General features: G+C 42.3%; 1 protein-coding gene across 1 annotated transcript; it reads right to left on the bottom strand.

The window, feature by feature from the left end:
• Positions 1 to 2,587: 2,587 nt before the first annotated feature.
• Positions 2,588 to 11,695, bottom strand: LOC128945250 (solute carrier family 2, facilitated glucose transporter member 11-like). The gene is made up of 12 exons (XM_054288955.1): positions 11,672 to 11,695; positions 10,693 to 10,791; positions 10,100 to 10,260; positions 8,447 to 8,571; positions 7,679 to 7,808; positions 6,959 to 7,107; positions 5,389 to 5,576; positions 5,145 to 5,255; positions 4,542 to 4,643; positions 4,309 to 4,384; positions 3,128 to 3,255; positions 2,588 to 2,794 (listed from the first exon to the last, which is right to left on the bottom strand). The coding sequence occupies exons 1-12, from the start codon at positions 11,693 to 11,695 to the stop codon at positions 2,588 to 2,590; spliced, it is 1,500 nt and encodes a 499-aa protein (XP_054144930.1).
• Between the last annotated feature and the right edge of the window lie 3,079 nt (positions 11,696 to 14,774).

Below are 14,774 nucleotides of genomic sequence, written 5' to 3'. Positions count from 1 at the left end.
AATCACAGTCAGCTGGCTCGGACAGAGAGTCCAAGACAGAGCCTTTGTTATCATTCCTGCTGATTCTATTCTTAGCCAGCCTTCTGATGAAATCCTTTCTTCTATTCTTTTAGTATAGTTTTAATATAATATATATCATAAAATAATAAATCAAGGCATCTTGTCACAGACATCTTTTCATTAAAATCCTTTCGTTAGGATTTTTCCTGCTGAAGCTGAGAAGTTTCAGCAACAAAGTGTAAACAATGGTTATCTGCTGCTGTGGAATGCAGCAGGTGGATCTGTGATTGGTCTTCTGTGGATGTTTGGATTTACTGACCACTCACAGCAGAGCTGGGTCTCACTGTCTGCTGAGACACAGACCTTTGTTATTCATTCTTTTCTATTCTTAGCTTAGCTAGCCTTCTGAGAATTTTTCCTTCTATTCTTTTTAGTATAGTCATAATGTAATATATATGTGATAAAATAATAAATCAAGCCTTCTGAACGTAGATTCTCACCTCTCTCTTCCCCTGCAAAACCCTTGTGACCACCATCACACCATCTGAAACATGGAGTCAGATCCTTGTCTCTTCCCTCATCCTCAGACCTCTGTGACCACTGTCACACCCAGTCATTAAACCTGTGGAAAATCAAGTGTTTCAGAGGCTGAGGGCAGGTTGTAATGCACCTCTTTATGCAAGCTAGTAATTGTTTCTTAAAAATTGCATGAATAATTCAATTGTGAGGTCTGAAACTCTCTCTGTGGAACAGACCATAACAAAACCCCCCAGTGACACATGTTGTGCAGACCTTTCCTGAACCATGACTAAGTCACCACAAAGATGCCTTAAAATCAGAATCTTGATTTTCCACTGTGGTGATGCATCCTACATGCTCAGAGAAGGCTTGTTTTCAACTTGCTCCTTTGTTGTGCAAATAGTTCCATAACAGTCATAACTCCTGAGAGATAGGAAATCCACAGGAGCAGCTTTTATCCAGACTGGAGGAGTGCAGGGCAAGGCTGGGATCAGTCTCACTGCCTGGAGCAGCCTCACATGAGAGAAGTGATTTTGAGGGATCACATGGAGTTTGGTAGGGACTGTTCACAGTGAGATGTGTGGGGACAGCAGGGTGAAAATGCTGGTGGAAATAAAATAAATGGTTTGAGCATCTCTCCATGCTAAAAGTGATGTATGTGCTTGTACCCAGTAGTTTCTGAGTAATGAACTTTTCTACTCCCTCCATTTTCTCCAGGCTTTCTACAGTTTGCACTAAATGGTGTAATTGAAGCAAACACTTTTTAATTGTGAAAACTTCTTTATGAAGGTGCTGAAGCTGATTGTGTTCAAGGTCAGGTTGACTGGCCCTGAACAACCTGACCCAAATGGCGCCATCCCTGCCCATGGCAGGGGGTGGAATTAGATGATCCTTAAGGTCCCTTCCAACCCCCTCCATTCCATGATTGTGTGGGGTGTGTTGATTTTAAGTTAGTTCCTTCACTGTAGCACCCTTGCTGTAAGAAGCCAGCAAACAAAAAGTCAGGAGATGAAATGTCAGTGCTCATTTCCAGCCCACGTTTGTGGATTGTGTTTCCTGTATGCACTCTGAAAATAATGAAAACCCTAAAAAAACCCAGAAATAAAATTTGGTTTCCAAAAAGCCTTTTCAGGGTACGTTTCCTAAGCCAAAGTGTTAAAAACAAACACAAGTGACTCCTCCATCTGCAAGGAGAGGAGCTGTAGTTTGTAATATTGATTCATTTTTTCTTCAGTGGTTAGGGGAAAGCAGGTGGCATGACCCAAAGTGTTTGGTTACAAGCCATCCTATACTTGTTACTGGTCACTTGGAAAAACTTAGACTATTTCCAATGAACTTCACAACCTATTTTTATTGCTGGGTACAACAATCAGTCGTTATTCCCAGCTTGCTTACATAGCAAGAAAAACATTTCCAAAACAAACTCTTTCTTCTGTGCAAACATCTGATGTAATTCCCAGAAGTTGATGCAGCAGGTTGGAAATCAGTTCCTTAGACCCCAGAGATGCTCTCCAGAGCCTGCTTTATTTTATAGCAGCCTTTCACTTCTTTTGCATGCAAGAATATCTGAGTTTAGCAGGTCCTTCTCCTGCCTAGAGTTACTGGGATGTTTCCCACTGAGATTTCCATTACATCCCCAGGACTGTTGTGCAGCAAATTTCACTTTCAATGCTTTTCTCTGTTGTCATGTTGAAACCTTTTTTCTGAATTTGAGGTGTTAATTTTTAGTCTGTATCATCTTGGGTCACCTAAACCATGTATTTAGCTTTTCCCTCTGCTGCCTGTCAGCACAATTTAGACTTTTGTGTTTCCCATTTTTAATCATTCTTTACCTTGGTTCTTCTTAAAATATTTCACTTATTCTTTTGTATTTCTGACACTCTGAGCTGTTTGCCAGCAGGTTCCTGCTTAGTGTAACTCTAGAATAATGAGTTTTATATCTATCTTAAAAAAGAAAAAACAAATGAGACAGAAGAGCTTGCAGTCTGTTTTTAATGTTTCCTTTTTAGTTCTATTGCAACATTGTTTCCTGTCTTTTCTAAGAGATGCAAATTTCTTCTCTGAACATTCAGAGCTTGGTGCAATACAACTGTTCCTTAGGAAGGTTATTTTCAGTGACAGAGGTTTCTTTTTTCCCAAAGTTCAGCTTGTTGAATTCTGCTTTTATTTCCATGATTGATTTTCCCTTGGTCTCAGGAAGATACAGGTAGATGAAAATTGCTGATACAACAAGGATTCCCAAAAAGATGAGGAAGCAGAGGGGTCCAAGGTTATCCTGCAGGCAGAAATGCAAGACAATGTGAGGAAAATAATAAACTAATTTCTATTTCCCCGCCCTTTAGTGCAAGCCTGTGTCTTAGAAGTTCAAATTCAAAGGTGTGCTCAAAACAGAGTTCAGGATAGGAACCAACCCAGGAATTCCCACTGGCCTTGTTGGACCTGAGTCCAATTGCTGCTCCTTGACAAGCCTGGGGGTTTCTCAGCAGGTTTGGTGTTTGGACAGTGCTAAGCTTTGCACATCATTGCAATTTATTGCTGTTATTTTGCCCCTTGTTGGCATTCAGAAATAGATGAGCCTGGGAAGAGGGATCCTCTGGGAGTAACTTACAACAATCACTGGAAAAATCATCCCAAGTACAAAGAGTCCCATCCAGTTGATGCAGCCAACAATCAGGAAGGCTGATGGTCTGTATGACTGGCTGAAGATTTCAACCATCACAGATATGGTGGCTCCAGCTGGAAAAGCAAAGCCAAACACACACCAGGTTCATTTGTTTCCTCGCTTCTGCTGGAGCTCCTCCCAGTGGCAGTGGCAGAGGGGACAGACAGACAGAATAGGTCACCTGTTGGTACGTGGCCTCTGCTATGAGGGTGAAAGGTCTGGATTCCAGAAATGGAATCCAGCAGTTAATTTAGGTTTCTCTTGTTGGTACTGGAATAGGTTTTCTGGTATCAGTGGGTGTGTGCAGTTCCATATTGCACTGGTGTCACAGACATCTTTTATGAAAAATCTTTTCTTTAAGATTTTTCCTCTTGAGAAGCTGAGAAGCCTCAAGAACAAAATGTAAACATTGATTATCTGCTGCTGTGGAATGCAACAAGTAGACCTTTGATTAACCTATGTGAGTTGTTTCTAATTAATGGCCAATCACAGTCAGCTGGCTCGGACAGAGAGTCCGAGCCACAAACCTCTGTTATCATTCTTTCTTTTTCTATTCTTAGCCAGCCTTCTGATGAAATCCTTTCTTCTATTCTTTCAGTATAGTTTTAATATATGTATATCATAAAATAATAAATCAAGCCTTCTGAAACATGGAGTCAGATCCTTGTCTCCTCCCTCAACCTGAGACCCCTGTGAACACCATCATCACACACTTGTAGCTGTTACTGGTGCAGGGTTTACAGAACCAGCCTCTCTTTTGGCTCCTGTGGCCACTTCCACCTGGACCATGTTGGTAGGCAAAAGCTTGACTTGTTAAGTTACTGAAGATGATTACTTTAACGTACCTGGCAATGCCCAGAATCCTCTTTTTAGCTGATTAATTTAGAAATTGTTTTGAATTTTCTATCTCCTGCCCTCTGGAGAAGATGATACTGTTTTAAATTATTTAGATCATGTGATCAGCAATAAAATTTGAGGGGTCTACATCCTTTTCCTGTCTCCCCTTGTATGTGTCTGCCTTTCCCTCTCTTATTTCCAGAACTTTTTAGCAAGGCACTGGCCAGTTCTTCCTCTGCCAACCAATTCAACCCCAGATTTCCTCCCAGCATCAGCACTGATGTACTCACATGGTCCAATTCCAAAGAAGACAACGAACAGGAAGATCAAGATAACACTGAAGTAATGCATCCAGAAAAAGCGATGCTGAAAGTGAGAAACCAGCGAGACCAAACCATCAGACACAGGACAGAGCAGCAGAGCTCGGTACTCCTGCCACTGGCTGGAGATTTTACACATCTCCTGCAGGTTAGGAGCAGGAAGGGAGGCTGGGGAAGTGGCCAGGAGGCTGCTGCCCCTTTACCTGCAGTGACAGGGTGGTGGTGAGCAGTGCCAGCACAGAGCACATCAGCAGGTACCCACCCCAGAGCAGCACCTTCCGCCCAAAGCGGTCTATGAGGGTGCTCTGGAAAGCAGAAAACACAGCTCACCAACCCCAGGCCTCAAAGGAAACCATTCCTCCCCTCTCCATGTGTTCTATGCAGAAGACTTGTCTAAATAATAGCCATAAATCAGTGTCATTTGACAGTCTCTTAGTTCCTAATGAATTTGATTATTTTTTTCAAAATGAATTCATTATTATTAAGCTGTGTTTATTAGTCAATCCTAAGCTGTTATTAGACATTTGCATGCTGGCATATGTCTAATTGTCCACACATATGTATACACATCTAATCCAGAACATCAGAAGATTATTATTTTGTAGAAAAAAGTGAGTCTAAAGACACACACTTGTGCAAATAATTTTGGGGGAAAACTTCTTTGTATCCTGCCTGTGGTTTTGCAGAAGCAGGAAGATGTGGCTTAGGTTATGCAAAATTTCTCTGAGCCCAGTTATAAGAAAGGAAAAGCACAGTTGTTGACCACATAAAATTTTTCCTTCAAAGTCAAATCTGAAGAGACTTACGCACAGTATGGAGGACAGGCACTCACACAGCCCAACTCCCAGGGACACGTATGGGATCAGGTATTCTTCAAACTTGGCTGTGTGGAATACTTCAAAAGAATAGAAGTAGATCTGAAAAGCGCAAAGAGGAAATAAACCTGTGAAAAAGGTGTTGGATTTGAGATACAATTCTAAGCTAGTTTAATAACATTGAGAGGTTTCTTGGGCTGCCTCTCTTGTCCTGGGCATGAGGAGAGCACTCAACTGCATTTATGCCACAGAGCTGCAGCGTGGTCATGACAATCAGCAGGATGTAGAGCTGCCAGCGCAGGGATCGCTCTTTCAGCACTTCAAGGACACGCAAGGTTTTGGTGCTCGCCACGGCGCCCTTCTCCTTCATAATGTCATCAATTTCTGCCTGGTGGTCTCCTTCCCCCCAGAGCTTCCTGATGGCTGCAGGGGACAGAGAGGGAAGTGGATTATCCTACCACGATAACTCCTTCAGGAGCAGTTGCATTTGTGGGGGTTTCAGTCATTGGTTTCTCTGGGTCTGGATTGAAGGCACTTGAGACAGTAGTTCATGTTGGGACTCAGGTGTTTATTGTTTCTTATCAGTAAAACAGTCTCACTGCTGTGAGTTCAGCAGCTTTCCATTAGAAGGTACAAAATGGCCAACAATCTCTTGGTACAAAGTCTTTTAAGACTGAACTGTCCAATTAAGAGCTGACACCTGGATTATTTTCCCTTTTAACCCAATAACTGGTCCCAAAGAGCTGCAATGGGGACTTTTCTGCCCCATTACAAAATGCCACCCAAACCCATGAAAAAGGAAGAAGAAGCATGAAGAAGAAACCCAGGATGACACCCTGTGCCCTCCATCTTGCTTTCATCCACAGCATACTAAAAATCCCAAAACCTCAATTTCTCACCAAGTGACACACCTACACTAGTCTCTATAATCTCTTTCACACTTTTGTGGATTCTGGTCTATCTTGAAGTCTGGGAAACTTTCTCCATGAATGAGGGTCAAAGTCAGGGCACCCCAGAGCAGACACAGAAATATTCCCTGGGTTTCCACATGCATTAAACCCTTTAGGCTGCCTGTCCGTTTGAGTAGGTGCTGGTGCTGCTTCTGCCATCTGGTTGCTGCAGGGGCAGTGAGCAATTTGAAGGATTTTGTCTGTCTGGTTGCCAGTATAGCACAGCTTTCTGATGTGGAGTTTACTTAACTGTAAACAAAATAAACATTTGAGTACTTTTTATTTAACAATACAAAAAAAGACAGCTGCCTGAACAATTTCCTTTAAAGAAATAAGGCAGTGCCCACCAAGGTGGGAAATGTTAGATGTGCTGATATACATCTGTGTTTCTTGTCTTCATGGGCTGAGTGAGGTTAACACAGGCATTGCCAGGGGTACCAGGGGTACCAGGTTAGCACAGGCATTGCCAGGGGTACCAGGGGTACCAGGTTAGCACAGGCATTGCCAGGGGTATCAGGTTAGCACAGACATTGCCAGGGGTACCAGGGGTACCAGGTGAGCACAGGCATTGCCAGGGGTACCAGGGGTACCAGGTGAGCACAGGCATTGCCAGGGGTACCAGGTTAGCACAGACATTGCCAGGGGTACCAGGGGTACCAGGTTAGCACAGGCATTGCCAGGGGTATCAGGTTAGCACAGACATTGCCAGGGGTACCTGAGCTGTTCTCTGTGAGGCTGCCTGTGCTCCATGGCCCTGCCCTGTGCAGCACAGCCCTGCCCTGCCTCCTCTGCTGCAGAGGCTCTCCCTGGGACACAGCAGATGAAGGGAAGAAGTGAGGAAAGCAGACACTCTACCTTTCCTGCAGGCTTCCTCATTACCCTTCTGTATCAGGAGGTAGGATGGTGAGTCAGGGAAAAATGGGAGGGTAACCAGTTGAAGCAATGCTGAAAGTCCACTAGATGCTAACAACCATGGCCACAAAGCTTCGCTTCCTAAAATCTCCCTGGAAAGTGTATGTGAAACAAAATGATGCTGAAATAATGGAATGAATGTTCAGGAAGTTTTTCTGAGTGATAAAGATTACTCAGATTCCATTCAAGGGTTCACTGGAGTTAACCCCTGAATTTTAATTTGGCAGATTTCACAAATTTGGCTGGTTTTATTTCTGACAATTTATTTTAAAGGAATTATCTGATATTTTGAAAACCTTTCTGAATATCATTAGAACCCAGTAGAATGTCTAGAGAGCTGATGAGACTCATTTGACCACTGCTTGGCCACAAGAGCCAAACATTTGCTAAGACTTTTTATGTAAGAACAATGAATATTGAAGGGGAAGCCTCCTACTAGAAAGAGTGTGGAAATAAGAAGAAATCAGATTATGAGTAAATAATTTTCTGCCTTCTGTATTTAAAAGTATACTTCCCTCAAATTAATATTTTTCTTCTAGCATAAGCTAAGGCATGTTTTGGGGAGGAAGAGAGTGTTTCTCAGTCACTGACTAGGTGAGAGGATAAAGTTAGAGAAACATTTCTACTTTGAGCGTAACCTGATAGAAAAACTGGAGAATTTACCGCAGTCCAACAAGCTGTCCTGTGAGCTTTCCCAGGGTCAGAAAAACAGCAACAGTGGCGTTGGTAAAACCACGCAACTTCTTGGGTGAAATCTCTCCTACATACTGAGGGTGTATGTTGAGAGAAAAACCTTGAACATACAAGAGGATAAATAACAGTTGAAATATTTAGAAAATATGAACTTTTTTGACCATCCTATCTCACATTTTTTCCATTCACTCTGCTATTTAGGTTAAAAATTCTTGCAAAAGAGAAGATACTTTCACTTTTATTGTGTCTGGTTTTATTTGCTTTAAAAACCATTCTTCAAGGATGGCTGCAGAGACAAGCCCAGGACAGTTGGACAGTTTTGTTTTTTCGTTGCAGTTGCCTCTGGTGGCCAATACTGGTTTAAGGAGAATTCCCTTATGGGGTTTACCAGGTTTCCCTGGGAGTAGTGCTATTTTTCTTACAACTATAAGTGTCAGGAGTTAATTATAGAGGTGCACTTCAGTGTGAGAGCCAGGAAGAGAGAAAGATGTTTCAGAAAGAAAATTTACTTTGTATCTGGAAATGCACAGGGGGATTTTGATCCCAGAATTGGTGACAAAGAAAATCTGGTAATGATGACAATGGAATATAACCTCTGGGGAAAAATTCTGCAGTGTGTGTCTGTCTACTGACTTCTGTGAGAAACATTTCAGAGTAGTTGGATCTTTTGTTCTTTCAGGTAATTATTTCAGGTAATTATAATATTTCAGGTCAGCCTTGCAGGCCTTGGTGACATACCTGCACCAATGCCATAGAGAAAGCGCCCAACCAGAATCATCTCAAAGGATTTGGCTGTTCTGCTGAGGGCCATGAAAAGTGCAGCTACCAACATGATCAGGTTGGTGAACATTTGGCACTTTTTCCTGAAAAAAAAAAGAAAAAAAGACCTTGAGAATTTAGTGAGAACCTCTTGTACTCTTTTTACTACTCTTGCTGTGACAGGAAGTGTGGTACAGCCATTCCTACTGTTTTGAGGAATGGCTGAAATAATTTCAACTTAGGATAGTCAAAATGGTTCTTTAAAACTTTAGGATCTTTTAGATTTGAATTAATAAATTTTTTTTAGGTTAGAATTTAAACAGTTTGTCAGCATTTCCACAGTACAAATAGGGAAAAAGATGGAAGGAGTGGCCCAGTTTGTCAGCAAGGTTTTGAAATGGCTATAAGTCTTTATAAAATGTCAGGTTTTTCCCAGAAATAGTCTGAGTCCATGGGTCCCATACCAAAAACACTCTTGGCTAAATGGGGTCTCTGAGATGGCAGACAGAGTTTTTAGAGGACATTTCATTTCAAAAATCCCTCAGTGAGAATCACAGGCTGCTGTGTTCACCACCCTGCTGTCTCAGGCTCCAAGTCTTTTGCACTCAGATGTTTTGCTGTGACATTTGTTAGACCAGAGCCCCCTTGCACACACTGAGGATCACAGAGACCCTGTGTTCAGGCTGTGATTCAGCAGTTGGGCTGCCAAGTGTTAAATAACCCATGGGAGAGGTGCAGGGTCCTGTTTGCAGCCTTGGGAGACTCTCAGTGTGTGGGATGAGGCAGTGTCCCACAAGAAATTTCTTGGGGGCACTTACCTGTCAGGAAAGAACACAATTGCAGGCAGGTTAAGATGGTTTGTTGAGACCCAAATGAGGGGCCCCTGGATCAGTGTGCTGTGGAGCAGATCTTTAAGTGGGTCACACCAAGAAGATATGTTTGCCAATTCCTCTGCAAATGAAATTAGTGGTGTTACACACAAGGCACCAAGAACAGACCACACTGGTGAGGGATCCTTCCTTTGTCCAGTGGCAAAGAGAGTTTGGAGCTAGCTTTCAGTAAAATGGGTTGTCAGGAACAGAGATGTCTCTTGGACATTTGTTTTGGTGCTGATTATATCTTACAGTCAAATTACAAGCAATTGTTTTTCTCCTCTCTCCATACTTTCACTAGAGCAGATCTGAATATTTAATGTCATGTCACCACCCCACAATGAGTGCATTTAAATAGAAATCTGACTCTTCTTTGTCACATAAGGATATTTTCCAGGTGTTTGAGTAACTGCACATAGTGTGTTACAACACAAGACACACAGCTCCTTCATCGGGGTTGGTAAATCTTGGGAGATCTTTATGAGAATGAGAGGGGACCCTGGGGAGAATGTGACCCTGTGCCACTGCTGCCAGAGGCACTGATCTGGTGATGTGCTGGTGACTGCAGCCCACACAGAGCACAGTTCCCTGGGGAGGGCAGATAAAGAGGACAGAAGGGTGCTTGGAAAAAGTGGATGTGCCAGGAAACCAAACCAATTGTCTTCAACAGGGCTGCTTCAACAAAAAATAAGGGATTTATTTGTCCCCTTGGTATTTCCCTGTGCTTTCTGACTGCTGAGCTGTTACAAGCAACACTTACTTCCTGTATTTTGTAGTCAGGTAGCCACAGCAGAGGCTGCCCAGGAACCCTCCTATGCCATAGACAGACACAATGAAGGACCACAGCAGCATGACTGTGTCAGGGTGGAGGGCAGAGCCGTGGCGATCTATCCAGGTTTCATTGATAAACTTCCTGATGTGCTGGAAAAGAAAACAACATTTACCTGGATGATGGGTCTGGATAACCAGAACCCTTCACATCTGGTTGTTGTACTTCAGGTCAAGCCTGTGGTTCTCATATTAGACTTACTTTGAGACTTTTTTAGTAAAACAAGTTAACTGAGGTCACACTGCAAATTCTTCAGAGCTGTATCAGTCAGGAGCTTCCTGGTGAGAACACTGAGAGCTCAGCTTGTGCCCTCCTTTGGAGGCTTGTACACCACATGGCAAGAGCTTATTTCAAATAGAAAATGCTGTCCAGCTCTTTTAAGGAGGGAAAATTCTCTACACATGGTGTTACTGTCAGCCAAAGAAAAGGCCCAGACACATCAGCTGAGTGCTCAGTAAATTTGGGATTATGGGAGAACAGAGGCTCTCACCTTTGTGTTTCAGCCTCAGAGAATGGCTACTTACCACAGAAGGATAGTTGATGACAGAAATATGGAATCCATATGGGAAACTGCCCCCAATTCCCAGCACTAAGATCATTTGAAGTAGGCCCCGGAACTGAACCTGCAAAGCAGAAATAAAATCTCCATCAGCTCCTCACTACTCTAGTTTGTGCAAGGCCAGAGATTTTGTAGCTACACTTCCTCTTTGATCACTTCAGATCCTTTTGAATTCAAACATTTTTCAAAATTCCTCTAATCTGCTGCCAAAGCACAGCCATCAGCCACAGTGCCAGAGCAAATAGCATGGGTGTAAGGTGATAGATAACCCATCACTCTGCTTGCAAGAAGGAAAAGGAGTTTGAAAAGTTGTTCCTGATAGTACAGCTCTCACTGTGTGCCTGCTGACAGGTTGGCTGGATAAAGGTGTCAGACCTGGGCATGGAGAAGAGGGAATCATTTTCCCTGTGTGCCATGGTCAGCAACCAATGTACACCAAACCATAATGTATGATGATACATGCCACTTCTTCCCTTTGAAAGATTATGGAAACTCCTGATGGATTTTATGAATTATTTTTGATAAAGCAAAGAAAGTAATTTATTTAAAAATTTATGTCATGATTTCTGAGCCTTTTGCTGTACCATTACTATATTCATTATTTTGGGAAGTAATCAGAGTGCTTAACGTTTAGTATTGTTTTCAGTAACTTAGAAGACAAAGTAAAGTATCATAGTGGTGGAAGAGCCAGAGCTGTTGTTAAATTTTAATTTCATTTCATTTAATTTCATTTAATTTCAATTTCATTTTATTTTGTCATATAGAAAAGACAATGCAACATGATCTTCATGGACCCAAGCCCATTGCTCTTTGTGATGTTTAAACACAGAAAGGAAAGATGGTCTCTGTAACAAAGGAATTTAAAATCTTTAAAGAACCTGAATCTCTAGGATTATGTTATTTTTGTCCTTTGTAAGCCAGAGGAGATGAGAGCAGGCACTCACCAGGTTGGAGAGGAAGGCAGCCATGTCCTTTGAATGAGCCAGTGCCTGCTGCTCACTGCTGCTGCCTGCCAAGGAGCCAAATGCCCACATGACCCAGCAGCAGTGTCACTGAACCAGCCCCATGTTACAGAAGTTAAATTTTACTTCGGAGGGTTTTGAGTTAATTGCACATATTCCAGCTGTCGTACAAAGTTTAGGGTTGCTGGATTAAATATTTCAACCAATGCTCATGTGCAGCCCAAGTGAACAGGATGGTGTCCCTTGCAGGAGCTGGGACACTTCATGAACTCTGCCTTCTGCTAGGGGGACAGGGGACTGAGAAAACAACCTTGAACAGGCTTTCCATCATCATAACCTGCTCAGTTTTCAATATAAGTGAGAAACTTAGGGTTCTTTTTTGGGAATCTTAGATGGGGTTTGGGCAGTGAACTCCAGGACTTTGGCATGTCCCAGGGAAGAGCTGTTCTCTCTCCAGGTGATGGCAACTGGAGCACATCGTGACTTAATCATTACTGGAAGGAACTGAGCTACTCCATGATTTTGAAATGGGGTGCAAACTTAATAATTCTACACTGGTACATCAGGCTTGACCAGCCAAGTGTTTAGTAGAGGATTTTTCTTTGCTGGTAGTGAGAAAGATTCATCATGTGCACTTTTGTGGCATTTCCACTAGTCAGTGCACTTATTTCTGTGTCTGCAATCAAAAATAAGGTTGTTTTGAAGCTGTTTTGTAACCTCCACAGCTGGATTGATGTCTGTTTTTTCTGAGAGAAAATTCTCAGGATTTAACTGCAGTTATTTCACAATTAAGAGGGTCTTGAATGTATTCATTTGGTAATGGCTTAGTTATCACTTGCCATTTACACTTCAGTTGAAGGAGAGGATGAAGAAATCATAAAGGGTTTAGTTGATGCCAGCAGTCATATTTACTAGAAAATATTTCATATGCAAATCATATTCCTGGATTCTCTACTAATGTTTGAAATGTAGGGTATGGCACCACCAGCCATTTCTCCTGCCACTCTTGGGTCTCATCATGGCCTTGACTTTGCTGTTGGTTTGTGCTGAGAGTTCATGGAGGGATATTTTCAATTGAGGTTCTCCAGCAGATAAGCTGTTGTGGAGTGCAAATGAGACTGTCCCTTTGTCCCTTTGATGCTAAGAATTTCCTTTTCTGTAAAATTATACAAAGCTGAAACCACATGATGTGCCTCTGACTAAGGGACAAAATTCCATTTTAGCTGCTGGTATCTGCCTTGCTCAGATGATATTGGGGGGACCCACAAACAGGCAATAACATGTGGACTTCAGCATGGGGCACTCAAATGCAGCCTGTTGCACCTATTTCCTAATGTTTTACTTCACCCACTTCTACTTTGTCCATTTATACATATTGGAAGTTACACTTTTTGCTCTCAGACTTTAATTTTTATACATATTGGAAGTTACACTTTTTGCTCTCAGACTTTAATTTATAATTCCTACTTTGTGTAGGTTGAATCTCATAACTCTCTTCCTCTGTCTTTTGTATTTATGGTGATCAGCGACTGTACTTGTGTGCTGTTACTGCTTAGAGTGTTCTGAGACCCCTTTATCAGATGAGCAGCTCCATGATATCTTACAGATATCCTTTAGTCAGGTTTGTGCTCAGGACAGGAAATCTCACAGCATCAGGTCCTTTTACAGCCATGTGTGACACTCATACCCAAAGCTGTGCTGAGCCTTCCTTAGTACAGATCCATATTTTTTGTGTCCAGCTGAGTGAAGTTCACAGATACATTTTTAAAGTTTTTATATCTGCCTCAATTAGTATTTGAGCCATATCTCACCTGTCAGCTGATGTCTCTGTGCATGCAGTGCTCCTGAATTTCTGTCCCCTTTGTCCCTGTGCCCTCCCACGTGTATTTGAGCCATTCCTTTGCTGTTTCATCCCTTGACCACTGTCCCCATGACACAGCTCCTGCTCCACTAGCACAGCCAAGGCTGCCCTGTGCCCCACATGGCTGTTCCACTTCACTGCACTGCAATGCTCCCCAGGGCATGGTTGGCTGCCCATGGAGCATCCTGGGGGAAAGGCTTTCCTGAATGGCACCTAATGAATAACTGAGACACAGAAGTGACTCACTGGGGTGCCTGGCAGCAGTGCCACACAGTGCCACTCTGCTCTTCTTTCCACAGATTTCAGGGGTTGTTGTAATGGAATGGTGTTTCCAGAGTGGCTGGTAGAGAAGAGAGAATTCTGTTTTGCAAAAAATTGATATTTCTTATCTATATTGGTAACTGTGTCCAGATGACTGGTAGTTTTTAATCATATTAGCTGTATATGGAATGCTACCAAGTCATTGTGTTTTTTTACTTTAAGACATTTCATTTTTGTAGATACATAATTCTATTTATGTAGTTATATTTAATGAGCTGGCTGAAGTGTCACTCAGTACTAAAGAAAGGAATAATGAAAAACCCCAATCATGGAAGGTTATGCCCACCAACAACTTTTCCTAGTCAACTCCCCCTGAGGAGATCATGATGTGGGGAAAGAAATGTTTGTGGAGGCCAGAATTTTATTACAAGGCAATCTGCCATTTTTATTATGGTTACCATTTGCAATTAAAAATAAGCACTGGTTAAGATGAACAATTGAATTCTTAGTTTGAATAACCTTGTTTGAGTTGAAGTAAATAGTCAAAAGCAACAGCAGAGGTAAAACCACTTATTTTACTGTGCAAGTCCAGGGTTTGGATTTAAATTGTATTAAGGCTTCACAGTAAGGCTTAGCTTTGTTCATGTTCTTCCTCAGAGTTTTGCTTTGCTCCTACAACCATGTGAGCCTCTCATTAATAGAGAGGAACACACAGAATGTTAGATACCTTCTAAAGAAAAGAAAAGTTCTTTTTCTTTTCTTCATGGGCCTTATACATTTCAAAAAAAGTTTCTGATTCAATGCATTCCAGTCTGAGGCAGTTCTTGTGGAGCAAACAGGTTCCAGGTAGGCAACAGGCACAGGAAGGAAATAGCAGTTCAGCTGCTGTGGGATTCACAGCCCTTGAGATATCTGTGGGAATTCTGCTCCTGGAGGAGCTGCAGGCTTGGGGTGAGAGCAGAG

Source organism: Melozone crissalis, unplaced genomic scaffold (genome assembly GCF_028551555.1).
Source record: "Melozone crissalis strain CALT ecotype California unplaced genomic scaffold, PUWL_Pcris_2 ptg000063l_1, whole genome shotgun sequence".
Lineage (NCBI taxonomy): Eukaryota > Metazoa > Chordata > Aves > Passeriformes > Passerellidae > Melozone > Melozone crissalis.
This window is presented reverse-complemented; position numbering and strand designations above follow the sequence as displayed.